Raw genomic sequence first — 14,014 nt, 5'->3', positions numbered from 1 at the left:
TCTTGAAGCGCTTGATGATGAGGGCCATTTCATCTTCATTTAGCCCGGCCGCCTCAACTTGTGCCACCTTGCTAGGTAGCGCCTCCCTGCTACTTTTTGCTTTTAAAGCAATGGTTTGAGGCTCGTGGATTGGGCCATTTAACGCCTCATCAACATATCTCGCCTCCTTGATCATCATTCGCCCGCTTACGAACTTTCCAAGTATCTCCTCGGGCGTCATCTTGTTGTACCTAGGATTTTCACGAATAGAGTTTACAAGATGCAGATCAAGGATGGTGAAGGACCTTAGCATAAGCTTGATGACGTCGTGGTATGTCCATCTTGTGCTTCCATAGCTCCTTATTTTGTTGACCAAGGTCTTGAGCCTGTTGTAAGTTTGAGTTGGCTCCTCCCCCCTGATCATCGTGAACCTTCCTAGTTCGCCTTCCACCAACTCCATCTTGGTGAGCATGGTGACGTCGTTCCCCTCATGCGAGATCTTGAGGGTGTCCCAAATCTGCTTGGCGTTATCCAAGCCGCTCACCTTATGATATTCTTCCCTGCACAATGATGCTAACAAAATAGTAGTAGCTTGTGCATTTTTGTGAATTTGTTCATTGATAAATATGGGACTATCCGTACTATCAAATTGCATTCCATTTTCTACTATCTCCCATATACTTGGATGGAGAGAGAACAAGTGACTACGCATTTTGTGACTCCAAAATCTGTAGTCCTCTCCATCAAAGTGAGGAGGTTTACCAAGTGGAATGGAAAGCAAATGAGCATTGGAACTTTGCGGAATACGAGAATAATCGAAAGAGAAGTTTGAGTTAACCGTTTTCTTTTTCTCCTCGTATTCGTCGTCCTTTTGGGAAGAGGAAGACTCGTCGCTGTCGTAGTAGACTATCTTCTTGATCCGCCTCTTCTTCTTCTCGTCCTTCTTCTTTTGACTCGAGCCGGAGTCAGTGGCTTTGTCGTCCCTCGGCTCGTTGAAGATGGACTCCTTCTCCTTATCGTTGACCACCATCCCCTTTCCCTTAGGATCCATCTCTTCGGGCGATTAGTCCCTTTCGTGAAGAGAACGGCTCCGATACCAATTGAGAGCACCTAGAGGGGGGGTGAATAGGTGATCCTGTAAAAAACTTGAAACTTAAAGCCACAAACTTGATTAAGTGTTAGCACAATGAAATCAAGTGGCTAAGGAGAGCTCTTGTGAACCACAATTGACACAGTGAGAACAAGCACAAGAGACACAGAGATTTATCCCATGGTTCGGCCAAGTACAACACTTGCCTAGTCCACGTTGTGGCGTCCCAATGGACGAGAGTTGCACTCAACTCCTTTCAAGTGATCCAATGATCAACTTGAATACCACGGTGTTCTTTTTCCTTTACTCTTTCCCGTTTGCGAGGAATCTCCACAACTTGGAGCCTCTCGCCCTTACAACGAGATGATCACAAAGAAGCACAAATGTAAGAGTGGGAAGAGCAACACACACAAGCCTCAAAGCACGAGCACAAACACGCACACAAGTCACAACTTGAGCTCTAAGATCACACACGGAGTTCTCAACTCAAGAGCAGCTCAAATTGCTATCACAACGAATCAAATGCGCTAGAGAGATGTCTTGGTGCTAAGAGATGATCAAAGAATGCTTTGTGTACTCCTTCACGCGCCTAGGGGTCCCTTTTATAGCCCCAAGGCAGCTAGGAGCCATTGAGAGCAATCCAGGAAGGCAATTCTTGCCTTCTGTCGACTGGTGCAGACACTGTCCGGTGCAGATTTCTTTCCTATTCTGGCGCAGCCGACCATTGACGATTTGGAGCCGTTGGCGCACCGGACAGTCCGGTGCCCCCATCAGACCGTTGGCTCGGCCACGCGTCACGCGCGGATTGCATGGCCGACCGTTGGCTCACCGGACAGTCCGGTGATTTATAGCCATACGCCGCCGTCAAAATCCCGAGAGCAGCATTTTCACCAGAGTCAGCCTAGCGCACCGGACACTGTCCGGTGCACCCAGACTTAGCAGAGTCTTGGCTGCTCGAGCCAAGTCTTTTCCATTTGTCTTTTCTCTGATTCTAGTACTTAGACAAATATGTTAGTACACAAAAACCAATGTACTAAGTCCAGAATCATACCTTTGTATTGATTTGCACTTTGTCCACCATTTGGCATAGATTAACACATAATCATTTGTGTTGGACACTTAATCACCAAAATACTTAGAAATGGCCCAAGGGCACATTTCCATTTCAGTAGCTTCGGCGCTGCGTCAACCTTCGTATTGTTCGTGCTTTTCACACTGTGTGGTTCTGATCTGAGTCCGAAGGCACCTGTTCATATATTACACTCGGGAAACATTGTTAAATCATGTTTTTGAGGACCTTCGGAAGACGAAGGCCCCCAACGGTAGCCCCTCGCAATATTAATTTGTTAGAATGACGAATTCAGATTGCGACATGGACGAAGTCCCTAAGCCGAAGGTCCGAAAAAACACCTTCCCTTTGCTAGAATAGCAATAGTCAATGACAGACGGGGCCCTCCAACTTGGAGCGCACTGGGCATATAAATAGGAACTCACACCGACTGCACTTGATACACTGCTTGTGCCGTTTGCCTTATTTTCTCAATTTTATAACTTGTGCTTACTAGCGCTTGATAGCTCTCAAGCTTTTGAGCTTCGGTTTGAAGGACACGTTTTCGTCATTTCCGAAGAGAAGATGTCTCAAGACAAGAAGACAGTTGCTGAGACGAAGCTAACCAAAGAGGAGAAGCTCCTTGAGGAGAAGACTGCTGGATTTGTTGAGTCAATAGCAAAAGCAAATACAGAGAAGATTACTAAAGAGATACTGGAAGGCTTGTCTGAAGATATTGATGATAGCGACAGCTATGATGTGGAGAGCGGAGGCGAAGACTCTGATGATCGGCCCTGGCGACCAAGTCATGCAGTCTTCGGGAAATCAACTATCAAACAGAGTCATCTTTATAATATGAGAGGAAGGTATTTTCGAGATATGTCTATTGTGAGGGCTGACGTAGACAGGGCCGTTCCTGCTCCCGAAGAAAACGAAGTTGTGATCTTCCGAAGCTTCTTCAAAGCTGGACTTCGGTTCCCGTTGAGCAGATTTGTGGTTGAAGTTTTAAAGACATACCAGATTTTCCTTCACCAGATCACCCCCGAAGCAGTTATTAGAATGGGGATCTTCGTCTGGGCTGTGAGAAGTCAAGGTCTAGAGCCAAGTGCAAGATGTTTTTGCGGTATGCATGAACTTTCGTATGAGACGAAGGCCTAGGGTAAAGAACAATATCATAACAATTTCGGTTGCTATAGCTTCGTTGCTCGCTCTGGCGCAAGCTACCCAGTGCCAACGTTTCGGAAGAGATGGCCCGGGGCCTGGATGGAAGAGTGGTTTTATGTGAAAAATGATTTGAAGGCGAGAGAAGACATTAAAGAGATCATCATGCGCCCCATCAGGTCCCGCTTCGGCCTCCAAAAGCCGAAGGTAGAATGTGATGAGGCAGCCGAAGGGCCTTCAGCACAGTTTGCTCTTTTATTGGGACAAGAGACTTACTTCAAGAACATATAGCCTACAGGATATGGCCCCTTATAGACAGCTGGGAAATGCCGAAAGAAACCATCACTAACCCTAGCAAAGGCGGCCTGGTTCGATTGAAATACACCTTCAGGTTTGGGGACAAGTTTGTCGAACAAGATGATGACTGGCTGAAGTGTATTGAAAATACTAGCGATGAGTTACTTGGAGCATATTCCAAGTCCGAAGATAATGCACTCTCTGCGGCCTTCGGGAGCCGAAAAAAGAAAAGGTTAAACAGGGTTTTTGATACTATTTGATTTGTGTACCCTGACTATCGCTACCCGCCACGGGGGCAGAAAAGAAAGGGTGCAACTTCTGGAAAGGTTGCTGCTTCGGCTGCTCCAAACGAGCCTACGCCGAAGAGTAAAAAGTTAAAGATCCTTACCCACCGGCTGCGTTATATTGAACCGGCCGTGGTACCTGAGCTTGGCGAGAAGATTTCTTCAGCTACTGAATCAAAGGAGCCCATTCCTCCTACGCAGAAAACTGAAGAATTGGCTACCATGCCGAAGGCACCCTCAGCCGAGCAAGCTGAGGAAAAGACTGGTAAAGATAAGGCCGAAGAGCCAAAAACTGAAAAAATGATAGTAATTTTAAGCCCTTCGGCGGAAGTAACAGTGCCGAAGATACAAAAAGGTCTTGCGGCAACTCCCAAAAGAAGAAGAATAGCAAATGTACTAGATGTGCTAGAATCAGTGAAGGCTTCAAGCTCTACTCCTTTAGGGAAAATTGTCGAGGCTTCGAAAATACAAATCGAAGCTGAAACAAAACCGGCCGAAGTTGAAACTGCTGTGAGCCAGGCTAGTGCCAAAGCTGGGCCTTCAGAGCCTGCTGAGAAAAAACCCTCGGAAATTGAAGAGAAGGCAGCAGAGGAAGAGGCTATAGAACAGACTTTGCCTGAAAAAGTTGCCGCTCCTGCTCCCGAAGCTTTAAAAGAAAGTATTGAATATATCATCCATCATGCTTCGGGAAAAAGACTCTCTAAAGAAGAAGAACGAGAAGCTCAACACTATGCCCAGAAGTTGAAATATCTGAAGGGGGCATTAGTGTTTAACGGCAGCGGAGAAGAAGATTTTTTGTACTGTCTCCCGGATAGCCAAGAGATATCTGTTTGCCGGGAGATGGGTAGAAACTTCGGGTTCCCAACGTTAGAAGATGGCCTCTCAGTACTGTCGAAGGATGAATTGGCCGACAGTTTGGCATATAATAGTATAAAGGTGCAAAAATCAATTTTTGTATTTAAAAACGAATTATTTCACTTGTTTATACTTAATACTATACTCCTTCTGCAGGGCTTGATCCTTAGCAATGCCCTCAGGGCACAGAAAAATATCGAAGATGAAGGGTGCACAATGGCTCTGAACAACCTTCGTTCAGAGGTGATTGAACTAAGGAACGAAGGCCTTGAAAAGGATAAAATATTAATTTCATTGGTAAACAAGATAAAAGAAGACGAAGCTAGTTCCAAAGTTCAAGCTAAGGCCTAGAAAAGTGAAATTGAAGACCTTCGAAAACAGTTAGCCGAGGCCGAATTAAAATGCGTTGTTGCCGAAGCTGATCGAGATGCCAGCGAATACTGGAAAAATTATTTTGAAAAAACAGTTGCAGAGCTTCGCGCATCCAAAGAAAGATGCTTTGAAAAATCTGTGGAGTGTGTGGAAAAGATAAAGGCTAGCTTCGCCAATGTGGGCGCGTACTCAAACGAAGACAACTTCATACGGGGCGACCCTGAGGGCATCATCGAGTGGATCAGTAGTGAAGCCGAAGCTTTTGAGGAGATTTTGAGTGACCGCGGGGACGTCTGTGCATTCTCTAGTGCTAGGGGAGTTGTAGCCGTTTTGGAGAAGGCAGGTTGCGAACATGTTAAAACATTCGCCCAGGCCGAAGCTGCCTTCTCTGTTGACGATACGAAGGACCCCTCGGCCGAAGCGAGTTTAATAGGCGGAAATTTTTTTACTGGTATCTGGGAAAATGGCGGCCGAGGGATGGCTCATGAAATAATGAAGAAGAGCGAAAAAGATATTCATGACGCTCGAGAAGCAACAAAAGAAGCTGAAAAAGCTGCGAAACTCGAAAGACGGATAGATATTACTTAATGGCTTTTAGCTTAGTTGTTTATTTTTGTGACTTCGAACTAATTTATGCCTTCTACCGCAGCTGAACTATCTCCTCCCCCAGAGCCATTTGACCCACTAGCCGACCCAGAGACAAAGAAAGCAATAGAAATTATTAATATGGCCGAAGCTATTGTAGACGAAGTTGTTACCAAACTGCTAACCGAAGCTGCAGAAAAAGTTCTGAAGGAAGAAGAGTAGCTATTGTAAAAACATTTCTAGAATATTAATGTAACATTTGCTGAACTATGTTTGTAATATTTGGTGCTTATAGATTTGAATGTAATATATGAATTGTTCGTAATTCAGTTCTTTGCGATGCATGAAACTTTATGTACATACCGTTTTTGAGCCTTCGGCGAAAAAACACCTTCCCTTCTTTTCATGCTTCGTAAAGAAGAGTTTTTATGCCTCGTAAGAATCATCCACATTTTATAAAATCATCAATACTTCGTAAACAATAAATTCCTCTTTCCACATCAGAACTGATGAAGCTGTAATTCTCAGCTTACTTTGTGCCTTGGCATCTTTCCATTTTTTGTAAAGCATTCTCCGAAGATCGGCCTCGTTTCCAATTGATGTCATTGATGTGATATGATGTATGATGTGATGCTATGCGATATGATGCGATGATATGTTGCAAAGAATGATGCTAATGCCGAAGACACATACCCACGCTGAAACACAATATCTGCGTCCCCTTGGGAACCATCAAAAATCTCTTTGCCGTTTATTTTTCGGCTTCACCACTTATTTTTCGGTGTAAGTTCTGCATCCCCTTAGGAACGTCTTTTGAACTTCTTCGCCTTCTATTTCAACGGTATTCGCGTTGACTACTCGCGTTTCACCTTATATTTCGACGGTATTCGCGTTGACTTTTCGCGCTTCGCCTTATATTTCGGCGGTATTTGGCTCTGCATTCCCTTTGGAACGACTTTTGAGTAGAAAACTTACACTGCGCTCCCTTAGAAACGACTTTTTGTAGCTTCGGCAACTTACACTGCGCTCCTTAGGAATGACTTTTTGTAGTTTCGGTGAGACTTGCAATGCGATTTTTAACTCTACATTCCCTTAGGAACGACTTTTGAGCTTCAGTATTCAGCAATTTTGAGCTTCGTGAGTCTGTGGAGAAGATATATTTCACTATGACAAGAACGAAGCTATTACAAGAAATCAAAAATGGCAAGGAAACTAAGTTTACATCGATTGTTCTTTATTAAAAAGAAAATGACAATGAATATAAAAATGCTTCAGAGGTAGGATATCTCTTAATAGATGTGTTTTGATTCTGGCACAGTACTGTTGACTGTGCGGGCTTCGGATTCCTCCCTGAAATCTCGCTGCTGATGGGTCTGCTGGCTCCCTTCTGGTTGCTGACCTCGTGAATAAGCAGGTTGTAGTAGTGGTGGAGGTGGAAGCTGTGGCCAAGAAGCCTGTGGATGACTAGCCAAAGCAACCAAAGTTGCATGATGATTACCCACATATTCTGGTATGTAGGGTGAATGACACGAAGCAGTGTGCAGGACCTGCTTCGGTTGACTTTGCCTAGCTTCGGCTTCTGCGATTTCCTTCTGCTTTTGGATGGTGATTCGGCACATTCTTGTAGTATGGCCCTTGTCTTCACCACAAAATAGGCAGTAGATCTTCCTGGGCTGATCCCCATATCTTCCTCCGAAGCCCCTGGCGCCTCTGCCTCTTAGAGCTGGCGGCCGGAAAGAGCCTTGCTGCTGCCCCAAAGATTGTGAAGTATATTGTGGCTTCTGCAGCTAACTTCCTCTGTCATCACTCTGAGTGGAGTGAATTGACCTGACATGCCTCGGGTGGATTCTTCCTCCGAAGCCCCTGGTCATCTCAGAGAACCTGTAGGCTTCCTCCCTTCTTTGGCGAAAGTCATTGTCAGCCCGGATGTATTCATCCATCTTTTGAAGCAACTTCTCCAGAGTTTGTGGAGGCTTTCTAGCAAAATACTGGGTAGTGGGTCCTGGACGAAGCCCCTTAATCATGGCCTCAATGACAATTTCATTGGGCACTGTAGGCGCTTGTGCTCTCAGACGCAAGAACCTTCGGACATACGCCTGGAGATACTCCTCATGATCTTGCGTGCATTGAAACAGTGCCTGAGCTATGACTGGCTTCGTCTGGAAGCCTTGGAAACTTGTCACTAGCATATCCTTAAGCTTCTGCCATGAAGTAATAGTCCCTGGCCGAAGAGAAGAATACCATGTTTGTGCCACATTCTTAACTACCATGACGAAGGATTTGGCCATGACAGCTGCATTGCCTCCGTATGAAGATATAATCGCTTCATAACTCATCAAGAACTGCTTCGGATCTGAATGCCCATCATACATGGGGAGCTGAGGTGGCTTGTATGATGGAGGCCATGGGATAGCCTGCAGTTCTGCTGCCAAGGGAGAAGCATCGTCAAAGGTAAAGGTATCATGATTAAAATCATCATACCATCCATCCTCGTTGAATAAGCCTTCTTGGTGAAGCTCCCTATGTTGGGGCCTTCGTTCTTGTTCGTCTTGAGCAAGATGGTGTACTTCTTCAGTAGCTTCATCGATCTGCCTTTGAAGATCAGCTAGTCGGGCCATCTTCCCCTTCTTCAGTTGTACCTGCTGATGGATTATCTCCATGTTTCTGATCTCCTGGTCCAACTCCTCCTGGAGTGTTGGACTGGTGGCCTTTCTTTTTTGGCTTCGGGCCTCTCGAAGAGAGAGGGTCTCCTGATTTGGGTCCAGTGGCTGAAGTGCGGCAGCCCCTGGCGCTGAAGCTTTCTTCGGCGGCATGACGAAGGTCCGTGCTTGCCGAAGGTGGTCGAAAAAGGGTTCACCGGAGGTGGGCGCCAATGTTGGGGACTTGTTCTCAAATGCTATAAATTGAGAACAAGGCAACACAAAAACAGGTTATTTGTTAATGCCCTTCGTCCTTCGGAACATTATTTCCCTAAGGATATACTGATCTTCGGACGAAGGTCATGAAGGACATACCTTCATCATCTCAACATATATATATATATATATATATATATATATATATATATATATATATATATATATATATATATATATATATATATATATATATATATATATATATATATATATATATGTATATCAAGGGCGGATGAAACATGTAAAACATAAGGGATAATGTGAACAAACATATAACATCATCATACACATTTCTTATTATATAATCATAAATGAACAAATGAATAATGACAATATTGAATTACATTTGTACCTTTCGGCTTGACAGAAAATGAAAGTACAAGCGTAACGCAAAAATGAGTACAAGTTAGCGTGAACAGTATGGGGGTACTGTTCATCTATTTATAGGCACGGGACACAGCCCGTGTAAAATTACATCCATGCCCTTCACATTTGCTAATGACATTAAGGTAGTCCATCGAGGTCTAAATAGCCTTTTCCCTTTTAAGTCGGTTCCCCTTTTTTGCCGTTATGCCGAAGCTCCCTTGCGCGTAGCTTCGGCGCTGCGTCAACCTTCGTATTGTTCGTGCTTTTCACACTGTGTGGTTCTGATCCGAGTCCGAAGGCACCTGTTCATATATTACACTCGGGAAACATTGTTAAATCATGTTTTTGAGGTCCTTCGGAAGACGAAGGCCCCCAACAGGATCCCTTCCCCATGTTCGCGCTCATTACCGCAACAAGTAGAACCATTCGAATTGATGTTTAGTGCACCTGTGTTGAGGAATCGCCTCGCCGGTGATTGCGCTCGCCATCACTATCGCGCGAGCGTTGTCCTTTGTTGGGAGAAGTTGGCTGGGGGGGACCATGGCGCTCGCCGGCGAAGGTGTTCGGACCATGGATCTGGTATCGGTCGGTTTAGATTAGGTGTGGAGGAGTGTTTATCGCTTGGAGAAGTCTAGGCCGTCCGATCGGGATCTGGTGAATGTGGTTCGATATCGACGAATATAATTTGGGTCGTTGATCGTTAATCTAACGGACGGATCAGGTCAGGCGCATGGAGAGTGCACTACCACGGATCGGGGATCCAACGGCTCCGAGTGATACGGCTTTGAGCGCCGGGGGACTTAATCCGAGCCGTAGGATCTAGATCCTACGAATGACATTAGACGATACCCTTCGCGCGCGTCACTTTGCATAAGAAACCTTCAGATTTTAAGAAAATAACCCGCAGTCCACAACAGGGTCATTCTGGGTCTAGGAGTACTTGCACAGTGGCCCCTGACTTTTGGTTTATTTATGCACCCAGTCCAGAAACCAGAGAAATTAGAGAATTAGTTATAGAAATTGATCTTTAATACAAAAATAATTCTAGAAACTTGTAAAATTTATATAAAATTCATTTTAACTTCTTTTTAGCCAATTCCAGTTCCTGTAATTTTGTAATAATATTGTTCATCACATAATGTCTCTGTTTTAACATGAAAACTGTATTAAAATTGATCTCTTAATTTATCTTGTACCAAACACATAAAACTTTAGGAAATTAATAACTTAAAATATGTAACTCCGAATTTAGTGATTCTTTTTCCTATGATCTCGTCTTAATGCATAGATTATTAATATATATTTTGTATACATGTTTGGTGTGATGTTAATTTCTCCCTTGTACCATGCTTGTTTGTATTGTGGCGAGTAGAAGAGCCAGTGGCCGAGGATCCCGGTGTTCCGCAGGTAGAAGTTGCTGAGCAGGAGCTCATTGAAGGCAAGTTGTGCCCTTGACCACTTTTATTACCCAATAATGTTCTTTATTATCACTTATTCATGCATAAGCTTAATTTTGATGGGACCCAACAGGTCACTCTAGTCTGTTTATCTTGTTACCTTGTTTACCCCTGAACTATTTGGATAGTTCTTGCTATTGCTCTATATGGTTTTGGGATTAATATTACATTTTGTTTATGTTCCAATTATACTATTGTTTTACTTTTTGTTCATGTCAAGATCATTATTTTTAATTAGAACATGGAGCTTAACTTGAGAAACATGTGCCACCACAAGGGTGGAATGTGACGTCCTTAGCTGACTAACTAGGAAAGCTAGTGGAGGACTACCCCTTACCCGATAGGGGCAAGGGCAGTAGGGGAGTAGGCGTGTAGGGAGGTTTCTGGGTTGATTTTGCTGTGATGACGGTCAGACGGGGATTCCTGCGTTGTTCTTCCTAGAAACTGTAGTGGAACTTTGTAAAGACCTCGTAGTGTTACCCTACCTTGCTTCCTTGGTAGAGGTGTATGGGGCCCATACAACCCCATGGCAGATGTGTAACATGACTTGTGGGTACCGGGTACAACTTCTGTAGAGTGTAAAACTGGTATACTAGTCGTGCTCGCGGTTATGAGCAGTTCAGGACTCTCGCATGATTAAACTATGAAAATAAATTTAATTTGTCATTTGCATTGCATGGTATTTATTATAAATTTTATTCTATTATTATTATGGTTTGACATTCACTTACATTTAATAACTGCTAATAAAATTTGTCCAACTTACTAAAAGCATTGCTTAGCTTTACCCCTTATTTATTGGTCAGCCTTACATTTCACATGAACTATCATATTTGATGAGTTCATGCACATTATTCCCCACAACCTGTTGAGCTATGATATTTTGTGAGCTCACACTTGCGATATATAACCTCATACAGGAGAAGAACAGGTGGTCTAGGAGGAGTCGTACAACAAGGAGTACGACTTGATATAGCTGACGTCTCCCAGTCAGCTTTATGGCTTCATGGATGGACTCTTAGTTCGTTTTATATTTATCATTTATTTTTGTAAGACTTCCACTATGTAATAATTACTTTTATAATATTATGGCATTTATTTCTATACACTCGAACTGTTATTATATGTGTTGTTCTTCCTTGGCGCACATGAGACGGATCCGGCTTTATCGCTTAAATTCGGGTGCGACAAATAGCAAGGTTAATTAAATATTGAATAACGAAGGCAACCAGCTAGGTATATTATTCAATAACGTAGGCAACAAGCTAGCTTTTGTTCACCAATGACAGAACCAGTCAGCAAGAATCATGCATGACGTGCAGAAACCATACATCTACCTGGGACCATGGTAGTAGATATTGATCTAATCAAATCCGTGTGGACCAAATCAAAACACAATTTCTGTAGAGCAGGCCGGCCCGGCTCATTGACCACATCAGAACCTCAACTGCTCTATATATACGCATGTATCGCTGCATGGACAACGCACCAGCTCGCCATAGTTGATTCATACACAATACAAGCATCCTCTCTACTACGTTCAGGGTAGATAGAAATGGCATCCTCCAGCTTTTATCTTCTCAGCGTTCTTCTCATCGTGATCGCTTCTTGCGCCTGGGCTACGGATCCTAGTCCTCTCCAGGACTTCTGCGTTGCAGACAAAGAATCGCCTGGTATGTACTAATGTGTTCATCAGTCTAATCACATGTATCACTCATTCTGTATCATCACATCAAAGGCAAACTAACAATTGCAAAAGATTATTACTGGTACGGTACTGAAAGCACATAAAACCAGTTTGATTAGCTTTCTAACACATGTATGCCACTTCATTGGTGCTGCAGTACGTGTGAATGGGTTTCCCTGCAAGGATGTTAAGGATGTCAAGGTCGACGACTTCTTCCTAGCAGCCGACCTCGACAAGCCAAGGGATACGACGATGAGCAAGGTCAAGTCAAATGTCACATTGATCAATGTGATGAAGCTGGCCGGCCTAAACACCTTGGGCATCTCCATGGCTAGGATTGACTATGCCCCTCAAGGACAGAACCCACCACATACGCATCCTCGTGCCACTGAGATCTTAACTGTTCTTGAAGGATCACTCTATGTTGGTTTTGTCACATCTAACCCAGACAACAAATTCATTAGCAAGCTACTCAACAAGGGAGATGTTTTCGTGTTCCCACAAGGTCTAATCCACTTTCAGTTCAATCCAAGTCATGACAAGCCAGCAGTTGCCATTGCCGCACTCAACAGCCAAAACCCTGGTGCCATTACCATTTCTAACGCAGTATTTGGTTCGAAACCACCAATCGCGGACAACGTTCTTGCCAAGGCATTTCAGGTGGACAAGAAGGTTGTGGATTGGCTCCAAGCTCAGTTTTGGGAGGACAACCATAACTAAGTGAAGGAGGCTATTGCCCTTGTTTTTACACACCGATGTAATAAGTAACAACATTGTTTTCATTCATTTGTTTGATGTATCAAACTACTATATACCTTTTGCCATACATATATTCTGTTAAAATGTCAAATGACCACAGTTATAAACGTGAAATCTTATATTGATTGATTATCTTCATTGATATGTAATGGATTTCAACTAATATCACATGAACACATCATGATTAAAACATATCTTGATCCATTTAACTAGAGTTAAAGTAGGATGACATGAAATTTCGCATAGACATCTGTGTCCATAGACCATCCAACTCATCAACCACCATTCAAATAATTAGTTTGATGTCACACCAAGCATGTGAATGTGACCTAGAGGGTCAAATCTTGAATTATACTATGACAAAAAGATAAACTCAGCTTATAGATCATGTTGATTGCTTGGTCTTTAAGTTAGAGGCAGTCTTCGTCCCATAGGGTGGAATCCTTCATATCATGCACAATGAACTCCTCATAAACAACTTCCCAAATCTCTTCTCCCATTCCCTAGATATATGCACACATCCTCCTCTTTCAATAGTTAAACCCAATGGTATCAAAAAGGGGTGGCTTGACCATAGGGTTAGTGTCCATCTCTTCACATTAAAGGTGGTTGGACATTATATCATTGATTGGTGACTTGGCTTTCATACTGCTGGAAACGACTACTAGGATCAGTAGAAGATGATGGATATCTTAAGTTTATTTCATGGCACTACTACAACTAGGACCGGTGTAAGTAAAGATGTTATCCCTAATAATTCTATGTCTATCCTAACACTTCAATGGAATCCTCTTACAAAATTCTAGTGAGGAAAGTAGATATAAAATCTACATGTAACACCCTAAAGTTAGGGTTATAAAATTTCTTTTCTAAATACCCATTAAAATTCAGTTGTTACCCTTCTATCTTCATTCTGTCCCAATATTTTTCTTCCTTATTTGAGAAAAGAGAGTTATTTTGGGTATGCGTATAAGGCTGGAGTGTAAAATCTTATGTGGGTTATGAAATGTTGCATCATGCTGGAACACTTGTTTTATTTTTGCTTGATGTGCATTCATTTGATCTATGAATTTGCTCGAGTTTGAATTCAAATAGTAGGAAGAAGAGAAAATAACATAAAAGAAAGGAAAGCCCGACACCTAGCCCCCGCTGCCCA

The 14,014-nt window shown here is 43.2% G+C and overlaps 1 protein-coding gene across 1 annotated transcript; it reads left to right on the top strand.

The window, feature by feature from the left end:
* Window positions 1–11,899: 11,899 nt before the first annotated feature.
* On the top strand, window positions 11,900–12,960 carry LOC103641113 (germin-like protein 12-2). Its single transcript, NM_001159120.2, has 2 exons — window positions 11,900–12,085; window positions 12,257–12,960. The coding sequence occupies exons 1-2, from the start codon at window positions 11,968–11,970 to the stop codon at window positions 12,817–12,819; spliced, it is 681 nt and encodes a 226-aa protein (NP_001152592.2). The 5' UTR covers window positions 11,900–11,967; the 3' UTR covers window positions 12,820–12,960.
* Window positions 12,961–14,014: the final 1,054 nt, after the last annotated feature.

This window comes from Zea mays, chromosome 10 (assembly GCF_902167145.1).
Source record: "Zea mays cultivar B73 chromosome 10, Zm-B73-REFERENCE-NAM-5.0, whole genome shotgun sequence".
NCBI classification, from domain to species: domain Eukaryota; kingdom Viridiplantae; phylum Streptophyta; class Magnoliopsida; order Poales; family Poaceae; genus Zea; species Zea mays.
Note: the sequence above shows the minus strand (reverse complement) of the source record. Positions and strands in the feature narration are given on the sequence as shown.

Bases quoted from the DNA above. Each gene is read 5' to 3' on its own strand.
- LOC103641113 (NM_001159120.2), top strand. From the start codon at position 11,968: ATGGCATCCTCCAGCTTTTATCTTCTCAGCGTTCTTCTCATCGTGATC. The intron at 12,086-12,256 runs GTATGTACTAAT...TTGGTGCTGCAG, and splicing joins TGCAGACAAAGAATCGCCTG to TACGTGTGAATGGGTTTCCC.